General features: G+C 45.5%; 1 protein-coding gene across 3 annotated transcripts in view; it reads right to left on the bottom strand.

The window, feature by feature from the left end:
- The window catches only part of HIPK2 (homeodomain interacting protein kinase 2), a 128,621-nt gene that overhangs the window by 78,378 nt on the left and 24,837 nt on the right, over positions 1-25,406 (bottom strand). For all 3 annotated transcript variants that reach the window (XM_040061338.2, XM_040061339.2, XM_058420179.1), the window contains exon 2: positions 6,574-7,672. In XM_040061338.2, coding sequence (XP_039917272.1) covers positions 6,574-7,672 — 1,099 coding nt within the window. The remainder of the gene's footprint in view (positions 1-6,573; positions 7,673-25,406) is intronic.

Raw genomic sequence — 25,406 nt, 5'->3', positions numbered from 1 at the left:
TTAAGTAACATTAAAAGAAGAAGGTTTGTGATGTTCATGTCAGAGTTCCCAGATGACTTCAGGTGGTAGTACACAGACTGGTAACAAGTGTATTTGCACACCGCCTCCTCTCTGCAAGCCCTGAAAGCAAGCACGTGGCAATTCCACCTCAGCCCCATTTGAAGTGTCATTTGTTTCCAACCTGTAAGGTATTGCTTTTGGGGAGGTCAGCCCCAGGAGTGGGACTACATGGCACTGGGAAGTGCAAAAGCCCAGAGGGAAGGATTGCTTAAACGGGTAAGTTTTGGAGTAGAGGGGGTGGAGGGAAAGGGGAGCACAGTTCTACAATCGTGTCCCTCTGGAGGTGATGTGGAGAAGGATGAGGTGAGTCACCTCAATTTGGGCAGGACCTGTGACAGAGCTGGTGGTTGACTGCTGAGCCCTGGTCAGCAGCTCCATCACCATGGCTCTGCTCCTGCTTCTGTTCCTTGCCTGCACAACACTGCCTGGGTTGTGGGCAGTACCCCTGAGGGTGAATGAGGCTGCTTGCACCCAGAGGATTGCTTTCCCTTTGTGGGGATCACTGATGAGTTTAAAAGCTGCAGCAGCCTTGGGAAAATTACATTTACCTTTTTCTCCCCAAGCCTTGTTTGCTCTTTTACATGAGAACCAGAGCCCCTCACCAAAGGGGTGGCACCAACTGATGGAAGAACAGTGCTTCCAACCCTGGTACCTGCCTCTGGCTGCTGCTCACATACTCATCTGTGATCCAAAACACCCCTAATGAATTGATCCCTGCCTGTGGACACACAGGTTCCTTCCTTTCCAGCCACCAAGACAGAACTGAGATCTGCAGGAGTATTACTGTCAGTGCCCCATCTTTGCCATACAGAACTGTTTCCAGAGAGAGGAGAGGGAACTGAAGGGATTGGCTCAGCACTCAGTTGAGAAAGCACTAGGGAGGGTCTACTCTGAGGAGATTGTTTAGGCTGAAATAGAGGCTTTTCTCTTTTAAATTAGACCCCAGGCAGGAGGTATAGACACAGTGAATCTCTGTTGGATGCACCATGAGCACAATATTGGTTTACCATCTCTCCTCCAAGGTGATTTACATACAAAGGGACTTAGCAAAGAACTATCTTTGCTTGAGTTCTATAAAACCAAAAACCAACCTGGCCTGACTATCCCAAAGGTGGGCCAAAACCAAAAGCTTCATCTAAATGTCTCTTGCTTTCCAAGACTTGGTAGTCTGGGTACAATAAAGCTGAGATTCAATTAATCCTGATGTTGGTTTTGATAAAAAATCCTGATGAATTTTGATTCTGAAAAGAACAACTTAAGATTCCAAGGCTTCTTTGGACAGAACTTAACAACTATTTTAAACAGTATAGCTCGTAGTCTGCTTTCCTCCACCGAGTTTTCTGGAATGTATTGCCAGTTTTGCAAGCCTGCAGTCTTACCAGGTGTGATCTTCACCAAGTGAAACTGAGTTTAGACTTCACCAATGAAAACTGTGGTTTCAGTCCACTCCCCACAAGAAACTTTCCTCCTAAAACCATCCTGCTCTTTATCTTAGAGAGGCAGAGTCAGTAAAGCAGTGAATGTTGCAGGTAGGAGTGAAACAGACTGGCAAACAATGTGGCTCCCACAGCTGCAAACACAGTCGAAGCTGAGATAGAGATGTTTTTGCAAGTCCAGAGTGGCAGAAAATTTTGAAATATAAATGCATTACACTGTTATAAAAGGACATAGCAGATGCCAGTTCAGTGAGTAAACAAAAAATCATAGCCCATCCCTGTGTCATTACCACTGCCTCATTTAAAGGGCAGTTTTGACCAGAATGACACATTTGTGAGTCACACAATGGGGAACAGGCTGTGACTTTGCTCAGAAATCTTCCTTGCTTTGGCTTCCTGTCAGCACGGCTGAAGGACCGATACCTGTCATGGCACAATGTCCACGTGTGGCAGGACAGATCCAGTTTAGCCTCCTGCACCCCTCAGGACCTGCACTCACCCAGCTAAGCATGTAGAGCCAGGTAAAAACCACGCCTGCACACAGCCTCGCTGCACACTCTGTACGGGTGGTTGACAACATGCACGTAGCCTTTATGCATGCATATTTTCTTGCAGTGTCTGAAACCAGACTGATAAACACCTCCTCAATCTGGTACTCAACTTCATTCTCTGTTATCCAAACATTTCATCAAAGGCCACTTACCTACAAAGCAGACATCTCAACCCAAGCCAGACAAGCCACATACCAAAACCCTTTTGAAAACAAGGAACCAAACCTGAATTTATTCGCTAATAGTGAAGGGGTGACAGCCGTTATTTTATATCTGCAATATTTTGGGAATTCTGAAAGAGTTAGATCTCCTAAGGTGATTACACCATTAATTAGCAAAACACTCTCATCCCCGAGGTGTCAACACAGCAGCTCCTTCAGCTGAACAGCAAAGAAAAGCCAAGAGGGTAAGGTAACAAACTGGTAGTGCCACCGTGAGCAGCCCAACTGCTCCAAGCACCCCCACGCTGCCATCCCACGATAGGGAAGTGCTCTTGTTTCAACAAGGGATGACCTCAGCTCTCCCTCTACCACCCCAACCACCCCAGCCTCCCAGAGGGCAGTACCCCCTCTTCCTGGGTGCATGAATGGGGCCTCTAACAAAGGAGCCATCTGTTGCAGCCCGAGCCCTGTGCTTCCCAGGATGTGGGTTTTCCCAGGAAGCTGTTCATACATAGCTGATAAACCCAGAAGGGATCTCTCAGGTCATTCATTCCTCTGACCCTCTGCAAAATGGAAGTCATAGAAAGTACCTCAATGATCTCCCCTTCCAACTGCAGCACGAAAAGGAAAAGGACAGAAATAAAATCCCAGGAAGATACCCTGAGATGCAGAGGCTATCACAGCTTTTTGATCCATTACTCTGTGAACAGGACTTCATTTCTATCTTAAGCATGTCTGGCTAAAACTGCCAAGAGCAGAGCCCTGCTCCTGCACTGTGAGCTGGGCAGAGCAGCGCTCCATTGTCAGCTTCAGTTCCTCAGCTTTCCCTTCAGGCACCTCCAGACCATGGCCGTATCACCACAAACCTCCTTGAAGGGTCAGTGATCAGTTCCAGGTTGATGCAGCTGATGGTAAGGGACGAGAGGAAGGACTGTGGTGACCAGGGGGACAGGCTGGGACCCCTCTCCTAAGCAAGGGACATTTGGATGGCCACCAGTCAGGTCCTACACCTGCTGGATGCCATGAGAGATGCACTTTGCACCACAGCAAGTTTCCCACCAGAGGCTGAAGATGGGTGGGCAGAAGGACAATCCTCTTCAAGCACCCCCCTTTTAGGTGCCAGCTCTGACCACAGACTGTGGCTGTGATGTCCTTTGTCATGTCAGGCAGGGCCCACGGTGTGACCTTGCTGGGGCTCATTCCCTTCTCTTGAGGCCTGCGGCAGGCACAGTGACACAAGGGCACTGCATTCCCAGAGAGGCATTCTTGGCAGAGCAGGAGCTCCTGCAAAGCCCAGCTTAGGCCATCGTGTTCTGCCTCCCGTGGGCTCACTATAGTCAGGAGAAAGGGAGAAAGATCTACAGAGTACCACTTACGGCAGCAGACCTAGCTTGGAGGAGGCTGTATCCTCTTAAGAGAGTTAGGAGTTAAATTCTGCTGAACTAAAGACATTTTGATACCATTTTTGATATTTTTCATCCCACTCTGTCACCTCAATACCATTACCATCCCCCCAGAGCACATTTGCTTAGAAATATCCCTGGTGGGACAGAGACAGTTCTGGGTTTGGGGCACCCAGTGAGGGCCCCTGAGCAATGCCAGCAGCACAATACCAAATCTGCCCACCATTTTTCCCACAAGATACTGGGCCGAGGGATCCTGTTCATCTTCAGAGCACATTACACAGCAGCAATGGCAAATCACCCATGGAAAGTCTGCAGGCAGCCACGGGGTCCTCTTGGTTCATGCTGGGTTATGCAGATTCAGGTCAAGGAAAAGCACAGTTTGTTTAAAGACATTTTGTCTTTCACCTTTGGGAGAAGAAAATGGGCCTGTCATTTACAGGAAGAGGAAAGGCCTTACATTGCTCTGATGAGGAGCAGGATCCTACATACCTTTCAATCCATCAAAGGATTTGTCCATCACATTCTCAAAAGCAGTGATAGGAAGAAGAAAAAGCAAGTTGTTAATAAAATATGGAGACAACTTAGGAATTTGCTTGCAAAAATCCCTGATAAAAAATCTCCAGCTGAGATCCAGCCTCTGCTTTATATTCCCCTGTGCTCTGCCTCATCTTTCCTTAAATGCATGGGGCACAGGGCTTCTGTCACCCCTTTAGCATGACTGCTTAGAGTCTGAGAGATTTTACTAGTCTGAGGAAGGTTTTCTTTCACATTCAACTTAAATGTGCCATTTCTTGAAGTCATCCCCTTGTCTTTTATACTCTAGCAAGCAGAACAAGTGTGAATTAAATGGAAGACACATTAAATCTTTATAAAGCCCAGTGTTTCCCCTAGCATGAAAGTTTCCACTTTAGAGTGGAAGGGGTCTTTACTCTGTGCGGCATTTTCCCCATTAGAAAATGAAGAACATAAATTTTCCTCATGACTTGAATTCAGCTTAATCAGCAGCCCCCTGCTGATGTAATTCAACCCAATGAGATTTTTCTTTTTTTTTTTTTTTTTTTTTCTTCCTGGTGAGCTGCTGCCCCTTTTCCCCTCCTCCCACCAATTCAGGCATGGAAAACAAGGGAGGAATTAGACAGACAGAACTTATTATCTGTCAAGCTGCAACTTCAGACTGGGCAGGAATAACATTTAAAATATAAAAAGCAAATTTTATCAAGCCTTATCATCCCCAGAGACTGCCACAAAAATATTCCTTGTTTGTCACTGAGAATGAACCATTTTTCTCTTTCATTTCTGCTTTCTGTCACATATTTCATTTTGGCTGCCCCTTCTGTCTTTCAGCTAGGGACCTAGGCTAACACAGAATCACAGGTAACTCAACAACAAAATACCTGTATTATCTTTCCTTTTTTTTTTTTTTTTTTTTTTTTTTTCTTTCTTTTTCTTTTTCTTTTTCTTTTCTTTTCTTTTCTTTCCCCTGGTCTGTCAGGTAATTGCAACTCTAAAAGCTTTTGCATATTTACCACAGAAACATGTCTCTCCTGGAGGATGGGACTGTCATCAGGTAGAATATCTCATTTAATAAGTCTCTTCTGAGGTATAAACTAGGGCTGGGGATTTTTTCCTGGCCTCCTTCAGAGCAAAGGACAAGCAGATAAAGATCAGCTGTGGCAGTGCTACACTGTTAAAGTTCCCATTCCTGTGAAAATTAACTCTCTCCAAGCTCAGACTTCAGGTAGGCTTTGCCACCTTGGAACTCATGAGGCAGGAAAAGAGTCTGTTATCAACTCATGTTGGTTTTTTACCCCCAGTCCTCCCCATGTATAAGACACGTTTATATTTACAAAGAGATCAACTACCCAGCCTATTTTGTAACGCATCTGATGAGCTGTGGATGCTGCCAGGATGATTTTCATTAAATCAGTCATGAAGAAGGATCAGATTTTCTCTCTTTGCCCCTGTTTCACAGAAGTACAAAAACAAAAATGTGGTCTGAACATTTCTAAATTCAACTGTTATCTAAAGACAAATTCCCTTCACTCCCCTCACTATTTCTCCCCACCCCTGAAGCAGCAGTAGAACTGCTTTTCTCAGTCCTTAGGATGCTCATCAAGATAACTGGTACCAAAAAGAGGGTCTGAGAACATTTGAGAACAAGAGAGACTTTGTGTCTTGGAGTCAAGATGGTGAGGATGCCCTGCCAAGGGTTTTGAAAAGAGGCTGCTCTGCTGAAACTGTTCAACAAGCTGAAGAGGGATATACCTGGTTCACACATTTCACTTCAGGCACACCTATGCTGAGGTCATAACTCCATCCTAGCAGGTAGCAAAGGACTGTGAATGGGAATCAACAGACAACAACAGGTCCTCAGTCCAACACCAAATCACTGACAACACTTGCCTGGAGGAGAGCTGACAAGAGCCAGCCAGAAGACTCCCACTGACTCAGAGCCTGTGTGAAAACTAATCATTGACAAACCATCTTCTGCATCCACCCAGTTTTCCTGAGGGCCAGCCTTAGGCTTGTTAAGTCCCTGGTTTCATATATGAGTACCAACTGGAAGACACATTTGAAATACAATCGATTGTTTAAGTTAAAGTAATTCTGAAACCAAGAACCTATATCCATTGACTTGGAAGGGAAACGTGCACATCCTCTCTTCTGGAAACAGTTCCAAAGAGAACAAACCGATAGAAGTGAAAGACTTTCTAAATTGGAACTGGCAAACTCTATTTTTACAACACTTTATGATTATTTACAAACTTACAATGGTTTTTTCAATGAAAGTAAATTCCAAGAGGTTAGGACATCACTTTTTCTTACCATCAACGAGCTGTTCTAAGAGCAACCTCTGTTTAGAATTAAGGGATGACTCTCATTCATTTGAATGAATGTAAGAAAATTCCCATAGGTAAAATACTTCTTCTAGAAGTGTTACATGAGCCCAGTCTCTTACCTGTAGTATCTGGATTGAAGGTAAGTAGAACACACAGCTTTAGACACGTGGCTAGCTGAACCAAAGTCTATGACCTTGACCCTATATGGCTGTCGGGATGGGTCTACCAGCATGATGTTCTCTGGTTTGAGATCAGCATGAATCAGTCCCAGGCTTTTCAGCTTCATTAGGGCAGTTGCTACCTGCTGGAGAATTGGTCGAATGTACTTAAGGGGCAAGGGACTGAATTTATTTTGTTTTAAGAAATCGTAGAGGTTCTGCTCCAACATTTCAAATACCAAGCATGTGTGATTCTTGTGCTGGAAGCATTCATAAGCACGGACAAAGTTGTAGTCATCCGCGCTTTCTGTGCTCAGTCGAGCCAGGATGCTAACTTCAATCTGGCCTTGCCGGGCATAAGAAGGGTGGTTTTTTAGGATCTTAATAGCCACAATTTCATTAGTGCCACGTTTCCAGCATTTGACTACTTGTCCGAAGGTTCCACGGCCAAGAAACTCTAACACTTCGTACGTGTTGGTCATGGAACAGAGCACCTCATGTTGCACCAGCTGGTAATCCCCTTCGCTGTTGGAGCCACTGTTTTTGGAAGTGGCTGTGGAGGTGGTGGCGGTGGCTACAGTGGCCCCACTGGCATTGTTCTGAATCATTGGCGGATGCTCCTCGATAATCTGCACGCTGCTTGTGTTCTCAATCTCCTCACTCTTGCGCTTAAGTCCACATTTTTGGTAGGTGTCCAGAAGGCTCACAGTGCTGCGACGCATCAGGTTGTGTGGCCCGCCCAGTGTTTGCCCAGACACTGCAACCACACCAGAAGTGCTGTTGGCAGATGTAACCACGATGTGCCCCGTGCTTGCTGGGAAGATGATGGTCTGCTCGTAAGGGATGCTCGGATTGGGGATCTGGAGGGAGGCGTTGACGGCTGCTGCGGCGGCTGCTTGGGAGGACTGCACGTTCTTGCTCTGGTTGTAGACTTTGCTGTGTGTGCCGTACCCAGTCATATCCCAGTTTGAACTCGGCTCCACTTTCAGTTTCTTCACGCTACAGAAGGCACTTGACTGAAGGGTATGAGGAGAGAAAACTTGCACATGCGAGGCCATACCTGCAATACAACATCAGAGTGAAACCGGTGTCAAGATGCCTTCCCCAGCTTTTTTCACTTGGTCAGTGGCAGGAAAGGGAAATGGGATACAGGCTTCAGATACACTACACGCACACACACAAAAAGCAAGTTCTTCCAGATATGTGTATTTGACACAAACAACATACTATACCCTAAAATAAACCCTGGCCCCGGATTGAACTATATTAACAGCATTCAAGACTTCTCTGTTCTCTTGCTCTCCCCCTTTTCATTTTTAATAACAGGAATGTACATGTTATTTTTACCTCCTCTGCCTAAAGACACTCCTATTCCCATCGTCTCCAGGAATGTATCTAGCTCTCTGGAAGAACTCATGTCAAATACTGCAAAGTATTCTGACTACAGAAGCCAAATCTCAAATCCTCAGGCTCATCCAATCTTAAGCAGTTTGGTGGATCTGACTTAAGTTCTCCACTTATTCCCATAAAACCACTACGAAACTTCTGGCCTACACAGAGGGAAGAAGGGACCAGGAGGTGATACACTGTGAGCAAATGGAGGTGCATACATAAAGTTGAGGAGCCAGAACAGAAGATGATGTTTCAGATTGCTTGCCAAGTCTGTGAGTGGGAATTGTGCACAATGCTAGTCTGTGCTCAGGGACACTGGAGATGGGAGTTACACAACATGAGCTTCACTGTGTGCTTTCAGTGCCCCCAGATTTATAAAATTGTGTTCATCTATTCTTATTCACAGTGACAATACCATCACTGGAAAGCCGATTCCCCTGGAAATGAACAGCATTGTTTATGAAGCAACATACACATTAGCATGTGGCAGAATTAGCTCCTAATATAGCTTTATTTTTACACAAAAGACAAAAACCTATTTTAATGCAAGCTTATTTGGTTTCAGAAGAGTTAATGATCTTCTAAATCTTTAAAAAAAAAAACCCCACAGATCACCAAAAAACAACCCCACAACCTCATAACCAAAGTGAAAATAATGCATCACCAAGACAGTCTTACCGAAGGATTCTGAGTAATATTCCACTGAAACAGAAAATGTGCCTATTCAGAGAAAAAAGATGTGGTGCATGGAGAAGGGGACAGCTAAGTTCTGACTTGCTGCCAGCTTTTCCTGCCCAGGGTAGGGACAGTATTGCTGGGGCAAACATTTTGTGAAGAACAAAAATCCATGGGGACTTCTGGGGAGGGAGTCAGCACCCAGCAGGAGTTAGAGCAGAAAGGCACAGCCTCCTTCACCCTTCTATCTGTCATCAGTGTTTCTTTTTAATAAACCAGAATGACTAGGGAAGAAAAAGACAATATGCTGAGCTGGCACCATTGTTGAATTATTAAGCACAATCATAACCTTGACTTGTTTTCAACTTAAAAAAGTTAAAAGCTGAATGAACACTTCAGTAACAAAACCACAACAAATTCTGTAGTGCACACGGATGACTTCTTCACGTGGATGTGTGACAGTATCTGACTCAACCTTCTCACACTTCACTAGTCCGCGATCCTCTTCAGAAGATTTTCTGGAGCTCGTGTACACGGACACACTCGCACGCATGCATAAACTTACACACTCATATAGAAAAACATGAACATCACTCCACACTCCCCAAAGCTCAATAGTCACTTTAACAGATCTAAACACACCCAACACTCTTTTTCTAGTTAACTCCCAGCAGCCCAAAGGCCAGGAGTGGCTCAGGAGAGGGGTGCTGTGATGAGCCAAAACCTACCATGAGTAACTACTCAGAAGTAACAGGCCAAGCAATCTCGCCACTTTGCTTCAACACCCCCACCTTCACCCCTGCCGCAGTGATAGATTTATGAGGACAGAGCGGATGCAGATGCAGAAGAAAACCCCTTCAGGACACATGGGGAAACCCTCACCTGGGTTTGAACACGGCACACAAAACACCACTGATCCCAATCTAGCAAAGAAGCCCTGCGAATCATAGCATGCTGCCCTCTGCAGACATGACCCCTGTCTCTCAGTGGATTTATGATTGTTTGCTGTCTTTCCTTTTAACTCCATTACCCCCTGCTTCCACAATCTCCTGGGCAGCAATTTCCAAGGTCCCTGCAACTGAGTGCTCAGATGTCCTCCACCTCCTTGCCCCACTAAGCACCATCTCTCCTCTCCCCTTTCCACAGGGCAATGATGCCGTCACGAATGCCATGGCATGTGGCAGGCAGCGAGCTCGGAGAAACACAGCAGTGCTACTCAACTTGTCATCCTGGACACAAAGATTGTATGTGAGGGAGCCAAAACCATGTTTGTTTTTCCACTGATTAAGAAGAATCACGGTGTTCCTTCTAGTACAGTACTGACCTGCCTGGAGAGAGGGGGTGGTTTGATGTATGTTTTCCCCTTGGACGCAAATAATATGGCAGATGTAATTGGTAACATATTGTGGACCTAGCAGAGGTGTAATTTATAGTTTTATGGCTTTCATTCCACAGTGTGCTTGAGCAATCTCTCTTCGTAGAAAATAAAAAGGGAAAAAATGACCGACGCAGAACAAGGAGAGACGTTCTTCTTGCACGCTCCTCTAAAGATAACACCAAAAGACTGAGGCATAGCAAATTAAAGTCAAGGATGTGAAGCGTAGCAGCTGCAACTTTCTCAGTGCCACTGTAAAAATCAGGATAATCGCCACCATTAAGGGACAGGCTTTCAACTGGTGCAAACTGGCAGGGCTCCACTTGATATCAGCTGACGCTAAAAACAAGGTCAGCAGTCACTCAACGTCGTCAATGTCAGATGGCTGCCTGTGCCCTTTGGTGAAATGAATTGTTGTTAGGGACTGGTTTCCACATCGACAACCAGCCCCTCACTGTCCCTGAAACACTGCTGGCAGCCTCAGCAGAGGACAGAACAGGGGATAAACAGACTCACCCCAGCACCCCAAAAAATGGAGGGGGTGAAGGAAGCAGTCCTTCTGTGGATAAAACGAGGACTTTGGACTCTTCTGCTGCCAGTGCTGCCCTCCTCAGAGGTTATGTCTCATCACAGAAAAGGTTTGTTTTTCCCTGTAAAAAAAGAACTATGAAATATTCTTCCTTACATCCAGAATTATTTTCTCATGTTTGAGGTTTTAGGGGCACGCATTGTAAGGAAAATAACTCAGTGAGTTCTCCAGCATAGTCCAATACCAAGAAATTACAGGCTGATTGACAGCTTGGTGATGGGAAAAGGCAGCTTCTGCAGCAAAATAATTTTTATTGCAAATTTTCCTGTGCAGTTAATGAGAGAAAAACGCAATCCTAAATTTCCTGAGGACACAATAAAACTGTGTTGGTGGCATGTTGTTTCTTTCAAAAAGGATTTTTGCTTCATGGCAATAGCAGGAATAGTAATAAATGCGAATAAAAGTTAGATGCTTTTGTTACAGGAATCAAATTCCTCATTACAGCCTGTAATATGATTTACACCTTCAGCCTTTTGATTACATAGGCTGACAACAGCTTGCCACAATGTCCATGAGGAAACAAGCCAGCAGTAATGAGGTGATCCACGTCAGCCAAGCCCAGTGGCACAGTGGGAATGCCCCGGGGAGCATTCTTGCTCCTGGGTCTTGGAAAGACAGAGGGTCCATAAACTGCAGAGGGATGGAAAATGGGATGTTTCACTTGGGAAAAGTTCCCTTAACCACCCATTCACAGGACTGACAAGAAACCTCCTGTGCAAGGCTGGGCCTTCTCATATCACTTCCCTTCTCTGCAGGAAGATCCTAGCAGTCACCTTTCCACATTTTGCATGGAATGCCCAAGGCTGGCACCTGGCTCCTCACCTTTTTTGAGCTCTGCCAGGATTGGAGGGGGTGAGGATATTTGGGATGAGCAGCTTCACCCACCGAGCATTCCTGCTCACCTGAAGTCCAGCTCAGCAGCCCCATCTACACCACCAAAAGCTTTGGCTGGACTAAGCCAAGTGGCAATTTCAACTGAGCTGCACCCTGTCTTGGCATGGGTGCAAGGCAGGCCTCTATTAGCCAGACAGGCTGAAGCCAGGATGCCACAACAGCGAAATACATGTCCTGAAGAGTATAAGTCTAAGTCTTATATCACCCCTGAGCACAGTGAATGTCCGGGCTAGGAGCAGAATCAGGGTTGGGCACCATGCATTAAATAAAATTGATAGTTCCTTTCTTTAATAATGAGTTTAGTGTAGTCATTTAAAGCTCTCACAAAACTGACAGTAACTGGATTTCATGGGGCCTTCCTGCCCTTGATACGACTCACATATCTCCCCATAGCATCTACATGAGCTGAAGTAGGTAGGGTGCAGCCAGGGGACGGTGTTAAAACAGCTGGAATGACTTTTATTAAAAGACTTGAGGTTTTTTTTCCTGAGAACTCCTCCCACGTCAGATTTCACTTAATAATAATTTAGCAGGTGCTATTTACAATTCAGATGTCCCTCTTCTGCATGCACACACAAATCACGCAGCCGCTCACTTGTACTTCTAACAGGTTTCACGAAAGCAAATGAGGTGAAGTTCCCAATCCACCCACATCACCCCAAAGGGCAAAAAAATACACTTTGGGGAACTAAAGAAGGAATAGTCTGAAAGTCACTGATGTTTTCTTCTGATTTACTCCCAGCACTTACTGCTGATTCTTAAGTGTGGCCTTTGAGGTGGCAAGAGACCAAGCCAGTGCCCTGTATTAAGGAGGAAGTCAGACCTTCTGCAGTACCTGCAGAGCTGCCAGTGCTCTGTAACCAGAGGCTGCTTCCTGGCTGCTGCCAGAACAGCAGTGCCTGCTTGAAAAATACTGTAGAAAGCACCCGGCGTGTGTTCAGCATATAAATGATGCTCGCAAGACAATACTGAAATAAGCATCTTCCACTTCTCCCCAGAGAGGCGCAAGCCTGCAAACCCATATACACGCCCAGGCTGAGAAGGCAGTGAAAAGGGGATCGGCCAGGTATGGCTAAGGCATTGCTCCTTCCAAACAGCCATGTCTCAAGCACAGCACTCCTCTTCACAGTGGCCTCTGTGTGGCTCCTTTCGCAGCATTGTCCCCAGCACCACTGCACTCTCAGAACCTCCTGAAAATTTATGTCCCTGGAGGCTATACAAATTCTTTCTCTTGTGCTACCGAATGTTTGGAGACAACCTCAAAGCAGAGCTCAGACCTCAACAGCATCAGCTCCTTCCTGTTCCTGGTGAGCTTAAGATGTTATGGGGCCTTCGTTCCAGGTGAAAATTTTCCTGTCTCCCTGTTCTGCTTTTCCTGTCCTGCTAGTAAAACTGTCTCAGCCTAATTAGTAGTTTTCTAAATGTAGTGCACAGCAGTTCCCAAAGATGTAAGATGTGACAGAGCACGTCCCCTGCACTGCTCCAGACCTGGATTCACACGTCTCCAACCTGCTGTGTTTGATCCATGTCTTATGGCCAAATGAAAAAGCAAGACTTCCCAATGGACAGAGTAGCCATAAATAAAATCAAATGGTCAAAGCCAAGATCCATGTCCTTCCCTCTCATCCCCATCCAAAAAGCATATCCCTCCAGTGCAATGGCCAGGGCACTCTAATTGTCATAACCTTCAAATCCCTTATCTCCCTGCCACCCCAACTGCCTTCCTACATATCCCTTTCCTGCATTTATAGAATCAACAACACTGCCTCCTGTTTCATTCTGTACATCATGACTTTCCTTTATAGTGATGATGAAAATTATCAACCAGGACTTACTCAGTAGTTTTGAGCATGAAGGTGGCGTAGGGAGTTACTCCCTATCATTGCCTGATCAGGTTATTTTGGCATGTGGCTCAGGATACTGCTGTTTTACCTCACAAACCATCTTTATTTCCTTCCTCACTCTCCCTTTAATTCCTTAAATCCAGGGCAAATTGTCTGCTGGCTACTGAAAGCTTTCTTAGCTGTAATTTAGAAACATTACAATTCTTATTCATCCTTTTGGTGTGGGCTCAGGGGCAGATGAGCCTGAATAACAAGCTGTGGGCTCCTCTGACATATACCTGGTTTTAGGCACATGAAGCAAAATCTCAGGGACAAATACATACAATTACATTTGAATACTTTATTACACCTCAGTGCAAGATTCTTTCAGGGTCACCTCCACCTCTCACTGGAATGAACTGCAGTAATGACAAGAGATATTACAGATTTCCTCAGTTAATCACATGACTAGTTTAAGTTTCACATTAAAGTTAATTAACTATGCAACACCAGAGAACACAGGTTAAAATATACCTCACCAGAGGCTGCCCCATCACTTCCCTGTAGATGCTACAGTAACTGGACCTGACACCAATTTCTAGATCTTGGTGTGAGAAGGTCCAGCAGCCCAGTCCATGCTCCCCTGAACTGAAAGATAAACTCCTAGATGCCTTCTTATGGGAAAACTTGGCAAAGCTCGAATAGTGCAAAACTTCTCTTCAGTATACCTCAGTGTTACTGTGTGGAAAGCAAAAGAAGACAGCAAGTGAATACAATTTAATAGTCTACAGCCACGACAAAACAGAGCCAGACCCAAGTACATAAACCCCCTTCAGCAAATCTGTCAAAGCTGACAGAAAGACTGTCACCTCTGCAGAAATCACGAAATGAGACTGCAAACGCCCTACCAAGACATCAAAGTGCTCTCCAGATATAAAGTGAGAAACCTGGGAGTCCGTGGTGCCCATATCAAGTCTCTGGGGCTTGAGAAGACAGAGTACAGCCCTGCCTTGCTGAGCAATGGTCCTCCAAGCCAGGGAGGACTTCTGGAGTCTGAAGAACAAAATGAGGTGGTGAACAATAAAGATTGAGGCAGGGGCAGCACCTGAAAGCCTTCAAGGTTTGCATGAGCGTGCTAAGGAACTTCTTCACATCACTTCTTCATAAAGACATTTTAGGAAAGTTGGTGTCAGTGAAGTCGGGAAGAAGTTTTACAACCAAGTGATCAGTACTCCTAAGGGCCTCAGAGGAGAAGAAAGTCTGTTAGGGAGTGAGGGATGGGATGAGAAAGAAAGAACAGAGAGAAAGATGAAATCAGACACGTGGGATTGACAGAAGCCCTGCTTTGAAGCTTTTTCTTTGGAGGACACTGAAGGGTGTCTAACAAATGCTTTGCTGAAGAAATCCCTCTTTCAGATTTCTTGGAGAGAGGCCCAGCAGAACTGAAGCAAGTTGAAATGCTTGGCTGGGGCTGTGCTGCAGGCTGCTGGGGAACCCACGAGCAGCACCACATCTGTTTAAAGAGCTGAAGACTGCAGCAACACCCACAGCACCACTTAAAATGAGGCATGACATGATGAGGCTCCTATAATGCCATGCTTGAATGAGCTCCTGAAGCACTGGGTACAGCCAGAGGAGATGGGGAAAGCAAGCTACCAAGGAATGTTTCCTCATCCTGAAATCAAAATGGAGCCAGATGAGTCCAAAAGCAGTTACTCACATCAGTGTGCCAGGTAGGACTGTTTGGCAACATCATATGTGTTCTGGGCACCTTCCTCCTTCCCATCTGTCCTCCACCACCACAAAATGGAACAAACAGTAACTGCAACGCTTCTACAGCACCCAAAACTCCCTCAGCAGAACTATACAAGACAGTCCCTGCAGTAAATCTGAAACTGGCCACAGTTTGCCTTGTAGAAAATGCTTAATGGCTGGATCCCTACATTCAACCTCCAAACAGGTCTATAAGGCAGGAGCCTCTAGATTCCAACAAGCTCCATCTCTGATTGCTACCTGCTAACAGAGTTACATCCTGAAAGCAGAACTGAAAGAAGGATGATCTTGACATGGCTCTGCTTTTGAGGCAGCATGGCTCACGTCACTGCTGTTCATCTTGCAAACAGGAGTTTTGGAAGTACCCTATCCTACAGGGGAAAGAGAGGACTTTCGCAACCTTCCTGACCCCAGACTTCACAGGCCATCCTACCTGGCCCTCGGTTATCTTAGTTCCTGGGAAAGGGTACCAAGGCCTCTCAAAAAGGAACTGAAATGAATCAGTTTTCCTTTGCTGCTCTGGTTGTGCCCTCCTCTCACCCACACACCACTGGCATATTCGTGGCTTCCCACAACTGCCTAGTGGAAAGGATATTTTGGCTTTTTCCACGATGGCTGTCTTCCCACCTGGATGATTTTCCACCTGTAAATATTAACTTTGTAATGTCAATGACTCCAACTGGCCTGCAAGTGTGGTGAAACCACAGGGAATGCCTGGCACCTCGCATACCTTACTTGTTAGAAACAACACTACTCGTGAAGGGAAGACATGGGCAAGGCTCACTGGAGTCTCTGGCTGAGCCTCTCACTCCCACAGGGTTTTTTCCTAAGCGTTTTATTTGCGAAGAGGCCACCGCATGACATTCAGCCCCTGCTTTGTCTAAGAAACTCGAAACTCAGACCAAGCCCCAGCTGGGCTGAAAACATCAGTTCATCTATTCACGAGGTCCCATCCTTTATTTGATTTCCACCAGGATACAGACCTGTTGGAGAGAAACAAGCCCCTGGTGAGGTCTGGATGGAATACACAGGAACTGACCTACAAAGGAAGATGAAAATGCAAGGAGAAAGGCAGGGAAGCTAGGCACAGGGCTCTGACAAGGCAGAAAATTGAGACAGACTGATTTGTTGACCTCCTGACAGCCACATACCACCTTCAAGTAAGAAAGGCCAAACACAGGACCTACAACACTCTCTAAGATTGTACATGTGGGGTGTTTTAGGAAATGAAGAGAAAGGATAGTGCAGGTTGATCACCTGACCTCCAGTTTAAGGAGTTGCAACAATTCAGTAAATAGCCTGCCTTCACACCATCACACAAACACACACCCCACCTGCACAGAGAAAAGCCTTCAGCTCCTCAAGGAAACGCCGTGAGCATTTTTCACCCTGTCTTCCAGACTTTAGGGCCAAGAAAACATCCCCAAAGTTACGGTGAAACAGTTGGGAACCTTTTCTTGCTGTCACCTGTGGCTTTTGGTTTGCATTCCAAAGCAGGACTATAAACCCAGAAATGCATGATGTGAAACAGGCCGTGAGCTGGGACCAGAACAGGCACAGTGGGACTGAGCCAGCTGGCCCAAAGCAAAAATCACCATGGAGACACAGGGTGCAGGATGTGGACTCATTTCTCCCCAAAACAACTGTCTCTCTTGGTCCATTCACCTTTGAGACTGGCGAGTGGCTCTCGTATGAGACCACAGGTGATAGGGAGCTGCTGCAGCCTCCATTAGAACCCTGTGTTGACAGGTTTATCTGCGGGAACCACTGATTCTGTTTGCTATATTTGGGGTTGTACTGACCTCTGTCATATAAAAGACAGGGTCACACTCAGGCACACATAGACAAGTAAACACTTGAACAGCCAAAAGTCCCACGAAGGCAATGAATCTCATAATCTCCAAAAGAAATGTGATGCTACCCCAGGCAATCCCACAGAAGTGTTTCTGGACACCTGTCTGCCCCACTGCTGGCTGGCTTGCTGGGGCTGGTGCATGCCTGATCTCCCACTGTCTCCACATCAACTTCATTCTTAGGCAAGGTCTAAGAGAACAGAGGCCAGGAAGGTCTAAGAGAACAGAGGCCAGGTCAGAGTGAAGAGAAGAGGCCTGTTTGGCCAAGGAAGGACAGCCTAGGTGATGTAAAAAGCTCTTGCTTACACAGAAAAAAACCACCTGATTTAGGCCTGAGGATAAACTACATGAAGGATTTCAGAGCTTTGAAAAGTAAACATTCAGAAGCTCAGGAAAGACTATCTGCTTGAGAAAGGAGGATATAAGGCCCTTGTGTGTGATGAAGAAGTTCAGGGACAGCACTAACAGCCTACTCCCCCTCAAAGCTCTAAAAGAAATCAGTCCAAGAAAAGTCATTAAGAGAAACAAAACAATAAAAATCTCCACCTGTATCAGCAGCACTCCCTGGCTACCATCAGTCTCTCCCCCAGGTTTCTCTTTTGTGCAGGATATGACTATTTATTGACATATTTATTTACTCAGCTCTGCAGTGCTTAACACCATGGCTGCTGGGCTTCTTGCACTGTCAAAATTAGAGCATGACAGAAGGGGAGTGAAGCTAAATGTGGAGATCCAGTATGACACAGGCCAAATGCCTTCTGCGGTGCAGCCTGAGGCGTGCCACCACTGAGACGGGCTAGACTGGGGGACCCCACAGCCAGCCTGGACAGTAAACACCCCCTTGGTTTAACCTTGCTTCAGATCACTCAGTGCTTTTGAGACCCTGCACAACACCAGAGTGCACCTCAGGCCCTGTTCAAGCACTGACCGTGAGTACCTGCTGTGCGGCACTCGCAGGTATGGCACAACTGCTGAAACTAAACCTGCAGAACCAAAAATCCACAGCGGAAAGGAGAGATGGCTGCAGATGACATACCAGCTAAAGGGGCTGTCAAGCCTTCTTCTCATTCCTGATCCTACATTTAAGAACTGACATGTCACTCTGTGCTTCCAGCAGCATGCAGCCACTTGCCCAACCTCTTCAGAAGCATCTTTTTGGCACTACAACAACTGTTTTGCAGCCATGTGCTTTTGACTCAGAACATTCAATTCTTTCCTTTTCCTATGCAATGAAATGAAAGGATTCAGCTTAGATGCAGTGGGACAATGAGTTCAGAATCACCAATGTGTCGGTGATGTTGCAGCCAAGCTGTCCACAGTCACACCTATGGGTTTTGACAAACGATGTAAGGGAAGTCTGGCCAAACTGAGTCACGGGGGAAAGAAGAGTTTCTGGGAATATAAGCTCTGTATGATTTTCTCATAAGGAGCAAATACACCACTGTTTCCACAGGTTCCAGAAAAAACAGATTAGCAGCAACTTGTGGTGAAATCACAAGAGCTTTCAGGAGGTTCAGGAGAACGCTGGGCATCTTAGTTTTTCCACAGTCATAGGAATGACTAGGGAGTAAAATGGCCTGGGGTGGGCCTATGGGTTTTGCTAGAAAAACTGTGACACCCCCAGCAAACAAGAGAGGGAAATTGCCATAAAAATACCCTCAAACAAACAACAACAACAACAACAACAAAACAGCCAGAGGAATTTAGTACCAAAAGTCTTGTGAACTTTCATCATTTATGTACTCAAAACTCACAAGGCTTTCCAACACCCATATGAATGAAAAGTAAGAAGAGGCTGAAAACTAGATTCAGCAGAAGCACAATAACTGTGGAAAGAGTTTCAGTGGGAAGTTTACACCTGGTATAAATGCCCAATTAATTTGATGTTTGCTGAGGACACAGTCCATGGTTTTGGTCATTTTTCATATCTGAAAATAGCCTCACTTCCCTCTTTAGTCCTTCCTGAGCTCATAAGAGACTGAAATGAGTCACCAGAGGACCGGCTGAGTCATCCAGCCAGATCTTGGAAAGCAATACAAAATGTGTGGTCATCACATCCTCAACTAAAATGTGAATGATGACAGCAACCCTAGCAACCCAGCATGCATTAGGCAGAAAGGGTTGGAGACCACTGACACTATGAGCTGTTACTTGGAGCCAGGCAGAAAAATGCCTTAAATGAAACTAGGACAATGCAAACAAGAGCTGACAAACACGGCCAGAACACAGCCAGTGGAAAAGGACCTGGGGGCTGACTGGCAGCTGAAGGCGAGCCAGCAGTGAGCCCAGGTGGCCAAGAAGGCCAGTGGGATCCAGATGAGAAACAGTGTGGCCAGGGCAGTGACTGCCCCTCGATACATGGCACTGGTAAAGGTGCACCTCAAATCCTGTGTTCAGTTCTGGGACCCTCACTACAAGAAAGACACTGAGGTGCAGCACATCCAGAGAAAGGCAGTGGAGTTGGTGAAGGGTCTAGAGAGTAAGTCCTATGAAGATCAGCTGAGGGAGTTGGGGTTGTTTAGTCTGGAGAAGAAGAGGCTCAGAGGTAACCTCATTAATCACTACAACTACCTGAAAGGAAGTTGTAGCACATTAGGAGGGGGTCGGTCTCCTCTCACAGGCCACCAGCAACAGGACAAGAGAAAACAGCCTCAAGCTGTGCCAGAGCAGGTTCAGGCTGGACATCAGAAAGAATGTTTTCCCTGAAAGTGTGGGTAACCATTAGAATGGGCTGCCCAGGCAAGTGGCGGAGTCAGAATCCCTAGAAGCATTCAGGAAACTACTGGAATGGCACTCAGTGCTATGGTTTACTTGGCATGGTGGTGTCCAGCCACAGGCTGGACTCAAGGATCTTAGAAGTATTTTCCAACCTTAATGACTCTGTGGCTGCTGGTTCTGCACCTGACACAATGCCCTTCTCCATCCAGTTTCCCCATTCCAGTGGCATTTGGAAAAAGGAATGGTCATCTCCATCTTCCAGATCACGAGATAGTCCTAGCCCATATTCCAGCTTCTATGAACCAAAGTCCAATTCATTCAATTCCTCTAGCATATCATCAAATCTTAACAAGACCTATTTCGATATGCAATCTCCCTGACAACCAAATAACTGTGACCTTATAAGAACACAGGTCCATATCTCATTTTTATGTCTATTATCTGCAGAACGAAAAGGAGTGGGGCATTTGCTTTTCGGCAGAGAAAATGTATTTACCAAGCAGGGTTTTTATGGTGATTACAAAAGTTTAACAAGCAAATTCAGGACAGTTGTTCTCTTTGTGCTGTCATGGAAAAACAGCCTGAGTTTGCAAGGGCTGGGTTGCACTGCACAGGTGCTCAGGGCACCCTGTTCCTGCACAGCTCGCTGTCACTCTGCAGAGCTTGTGCCACAAGCCACAGCCGAGTCAAGCGTGGAGGACCCTGAAGCACCAGGGGGTTACAGGAACAGCACATGTGGCACATCAATAGTGCAGGTCCCTCTGTGGCTCACCCAGAAAATCCACTGGCTGGAGGCTCCCTGTGACACTCCTTTCACCTGGCCAAGCACCAGCAAAGAGCGCTCAGGACTACATGTGAAATGGCACCAAACAGGTTTTCATGAAACTGCTCAAAATTTCCCAACTAATGATGTCACTCCTGTTTTGTCTTGATTCTTCACGCCAGCTCATCCCTGGGTTTCAGCAAGGCCATGATGTATTCACTTTGCTGTGCCTCTTCTCCTAACCCTCTGCACCTTCACTCCTATTCCCTTTGCCACAAAAATAAAAACGTAAAATAAAATAACCCCAAAATAAAAACTAAAAAAAAGAAAAAAAGAAAAAAACAAGAGCTGAAATGTTCAAGTGGGCACCAGTGGATGATGACCTCCACAAGACAGAGTAACACCTGAGCCTTAAGGAAGACAGGTGTCAGACAGGTGTAACTGGTACAAACTGGTGTAAAAAACAGGTTTAAGTGAAACTCAAGCAAAAAGATACAAAAGCTATTAAACTAACTAAAATCCATGGGGTTTTCCTAAGAACTTGGTATTATTTAGTCTTTTAAAAGCTCAGTAGTAGAGACTCAAAGCTGTTGAAATGCTAACTTATTCCATGCTCTGCAGAGACAGAAAATAAATGTGAAACTGGATCCTGACAGCACCACTAGATCCCAAAATTGACCCTCCTGCTTTCTGCTCTGCCTGCTCCAAAGAACATGCTATTCCTGGAGGAGTTTTTAAAAACTAAAGCCCAAGCAAGTGTTCTCATGTCCTTTCCACTTCCCAAAGCTAAGGCAAGCAGCTCGCTTGAGTGGCCCTCCCACGCACATCACCCTCGGGGTCCTGGCACTTGCAAACAGCTCTGCACCGGCCCCATGGGCTGGCCTGGCACCAAGCACGAGCAGAGCAGCGACCGCAGCACACAGCTCAGCACACCCGAGCTACAATAAACCTGTCAGACTGCGCAAGACATGAATCATATGGACTGCCACAACAGCAACCCAGCCTGTGCAGCCCTGCGAAAACAAACAAACACACAAACACACAAACAAACAAACAGCCCTAAGACATCTCAAAACACAGATGTAAGTAAAAGGCACTCTCCTGAGGCTGCCAGTGCAGTTGTACTACAAGGCTTCCTGGAAAATTATACTCTCTCCTGACTTGTGACAATTCAGAAATGCTTCAGCAGAGCTGTAGCAGGGGGCCACGGGAAAGCAGGACCAACACAGTCTCTACTCACTGAGAAACAGGACACTGACCAAGCAAATGCCTGGGTTTCCCACCATGCTGGAAGTGAGAGAAAACACCTGTAGTAAAGGCTCATCGGTCATTGAGGGATGTGGCTGCAGAGGTTGCTCAGGGTCTTTTGGAAAATTCATCTCCAAGTGTACTTAGTCAGCTGGAGGTACTGCTTCTCTCACACTCCTGGGAAGTTATGCAGGAGAAACAAGAGCATCTTCTCCTGCTTAAGGTCTTCCTGTAGTCCTTGGCAAAGCCCTGAGACTGAAGTGTGGAAATAATGCTACAAGTGCATCTGAGGGACCTGCATGCTGCCTCTACCCTTCAGGGCAGCCTTGGGAGTGGATGACTGCTCCATCCATGCTTGTGGGCCATCAGGGTATACTATTTCATACCTGTGACTACACTTTGGATGTACTTGTATTTTTCACTTGTATCACTGCAATACAGTCAATGGGTATAGTGACCATTTCTCCATTCTGTTTTCCTCCCTGCTATTTAATTATCCTGCTGCGTCACCTCTTAAGCCACTGTTCTCCAAACACTTGCAGACACCCCTCACCTTCCAACCAGCAACTGCGAGGATGTGACCCATGAGATGAATTAGGCAGACGAAAGCACAGGGGAAAGGTTTATATCCAGTCTGTTTGCTTTTCCTGGCAGATTCAGTCCAGAGACTTCAGCTTTTCCAGGTGACAAGTGTCTTCCAAGACAGCGTCTGAATCACAAAATATTCTATAACATCTTTATTTAACTGCTCCTCTAGGACTGCTGCTAGACCTTCACACTGCTGCCATGTGTGCTTGTGTCTGAGTTTAAGCACATGAATTGTCTGAACTGACTTCATCAGGACAACTCACGCACTGAAAGCCCACTACATGTGTAAATGTTAGAGCAGGAACAGCGCATTAATCATCTGTCCTTGGATTTTGAAAGGGAATTTGCGTAGGAAAAAAAGGAAAAATAAAAACCTCCATAGAACTTGTGGGTACAAATCAGTTATCCAAGGGATGCATTAATCTAAACTAAGCCCCTCTCCTGCACTCTCCCTTTGAAAAAAGCAAGTTCTTCTCTACAAGTGTATAATCTGTAGTTAACTGCTGAAAACTGATTTCCAAAGAAATCCTGTGGAAGGTGAAGTCTCCACTACTTGTGCCCACCCCACAAGCAGCACACCCAGAAAATCTACATTTGGTTTTCTTGCAGATTTTTCCTTCCCTTCCTTCTCCATGACTAGCAATATGCATAGAAAAACATTCTCTCTGCTCTTGACTGAGTGGCTGCTGCTGCTGCATGTTCTCCACCTGGAATGAAAATTCTCCGTTGTCACGGCAGCCAACAGTGATGTCACAGACTGAGTATTGTGACTTCAGCTGGAAAAGGAGCAGTGGGAGCAGATGAACTCTGAAAACAAAGATATTGTATTGGTGTAAACAGCCTTCACGGAAAAGAGGGGCGGGGGAGGGGAAGAAAGAAGTATATATAAACATCTGACAACTACAATTTTCTCAAAGAAGTATAAATATATGAAAAATAGAGTTCTCTCTAGGCAAATATCTCAAAGGTTCAACTAAAGCACTGAAAGAATTGTCATTTTGTTTCTGTTTTGTTAAGAAATAGGACCCTTTTAGGTTTCGAAATACATATTTTCTATTATTTTCTTTTTTAAAAAAACTTTTTTAAAAAAAAAACTTTCTTGACTGGTCATTGTCCCAGAATAGTCCATCAGCATTGCTGTGTAAAGAAATGTCTCAGGAAATAACGCACATGTTTCCAAATGTTTCATTAATCCACAGGCAACTTGCAAATACTGCCTGCACTCCTGTGTGAGGGTGGTTGTTTTTCATATAGGTCACGTATTAATGCAATTTTAAAAAAAACTCCATTCAACCACATCCCCTTCCACCTTTACACTGAAACCCACAGGTTGTAATTACACCCAGGAGCAGGAATAAATTAAAACAAGTGTTCGTGTTGCCTTGTACTCTTTTTTGGAAAGAAAAGCGATCCCATCTACCCTGCCTTATTGTGCTCTAACTCTGAACTCAGTTGGCTGGCTGGCAAAGGGGCAAAGAGGTTTCCATGAGGTCAGAGATGAAAGGGAGTCACTTTTAGAGGTCAGAAATGGAGTAATGCATCCCATGTTCTAACATGTACCAGATCTTCAGAAGGGAATTTTCACTACCTCACCTTCTGTCTCACAGAACATCAGGCTGTGGCACCCTGAGCTCTGTGGAGGGAGGACACAGACAACTTATGGGTTAAACACATTCCACCCCTTAGCAAGGGTTATTAAACAAGTAGCACATCATGAGAGAAGGAAGGAAGGAAGGAAGGAAGGAAGGAAGGAAGGAAGGAAGGAAGGAAGGAAGGAAGGAAGGAAGGAAGGAAGGAAGGAAGGAAGGAAGGAAGGAAGGAAGGAAGGAAGGAAGGAAGGAAGGAAGGAAGGAAGGAAGGAAGGAAGGAAGGAAGGGACTGTTGCTGCTTGCTAAAACAGAATTCCCTAATGCTTGAACAACTGCAATAACCAGCCAGTGCTGGCAAACTGATGTCTGTCTTGACAAACCTTTCTGAAAATTTACATGAAGAAGAAGGGGAAATACTGCTACGACTTCACTTATCACTTTCTCAGGGGACATCACAGATAATAAGCAGTTCCGTCCCCAAAGCACCCTAATGATATCTTAGCTTTACAAAAAATTATGCTTGAATATTTTTTCTGAAATATAAACTTGCCATGCACAGTCAAAATTAAAAAGAAATATAGGGCATTTTAAAGAGAAATTCTATGGGGAAAAGCAACTGTGAAATAGCCAAACATCAATTATGAAAACCACATCAAGAAGAGGCTCTTGTGCACAGGCTTTAGGGTTTAGGGATTTCAAGAAAATGTGCATCCTGGTTTGACTCATAATGTAGGCAGAGAATGAGCAACTTTCCTCAACTTAAAAACAGCTCAGTGGGTATGTAACCCTTTAAAGTCACGGTATGTATACAACTTTCTTGTATCCCATGGCTCCCAGCTGATGGCAATCTTTGCTCTCCATGCCCAACTCCTCCACAGGACTGGAGTGACAGGCTTACTCCACTCCCATCCTAAGTTAGCGCAGAAGAAACAGCCGACACTACTGCGACATGGGGAGACTTCTACTGAGGTGCGCACCGCAGCCACCCCAGAGCCTGCTCATTGGTGCCACTCTCACTGTCTCAACTGCAAACCTTCAACCAGAGCCTTCTCCTCCCCTGCTGCTGCCCACATACAACTCTGAACAGGCTCTGGGCAGCGCTGCTTCCTTCCACCTGAGGGGAGAACACAAATGGAAGGAAAGCAAAATTTAATAAAGTGAACAAAGGCAGAGAGATTTGGGGTTGATTCTGCCTGTGAGTCAGGGGTGGTTTATTTTCCCAAGCTTAAAGATTATGGTCACATAAGTGTACCTGTGGGACTTCCACAGGGCAGAATCTGGGAGAGAGAGCAACCAGAGCTGGGAGTACCCAGGGTAAAATCAGGAAACGCCTTCCCACAAGACCCAAAGAAAAAGCAATGGCATGATCTTATTCTTCCTTAAAATAACCTCCAAGTCTCTTGTTTGTGGCATTGCTGTTTAATGGTACAGAGCATTATTAGAGAAAAACAGCACAAATCAGACAGTTGTCATAAGGGAAAAAAGGTATCTCAGTTCATTTGAGTTTTTCCTCC

The sequence above is a fragment of the Hirundo rustica genome, chromosome 4 (assembly GCF_015227805.2).
Source record: "Hirundo rustica isolate bHirRus1 chromosome 4, bHirRus1.pri.v3, whole genome shotgun sequence".
Lineage (NCBI taxonomy): Eukaryota > Metazoa > Chordata > Aves > Passeriformes > Hirundinidae > Hirundo > Hirundo rustica.
Note: the sequence above shows the minus strand (reverse complement) of the source record. Positions and strands in the feature narration are given on the sequence as shown.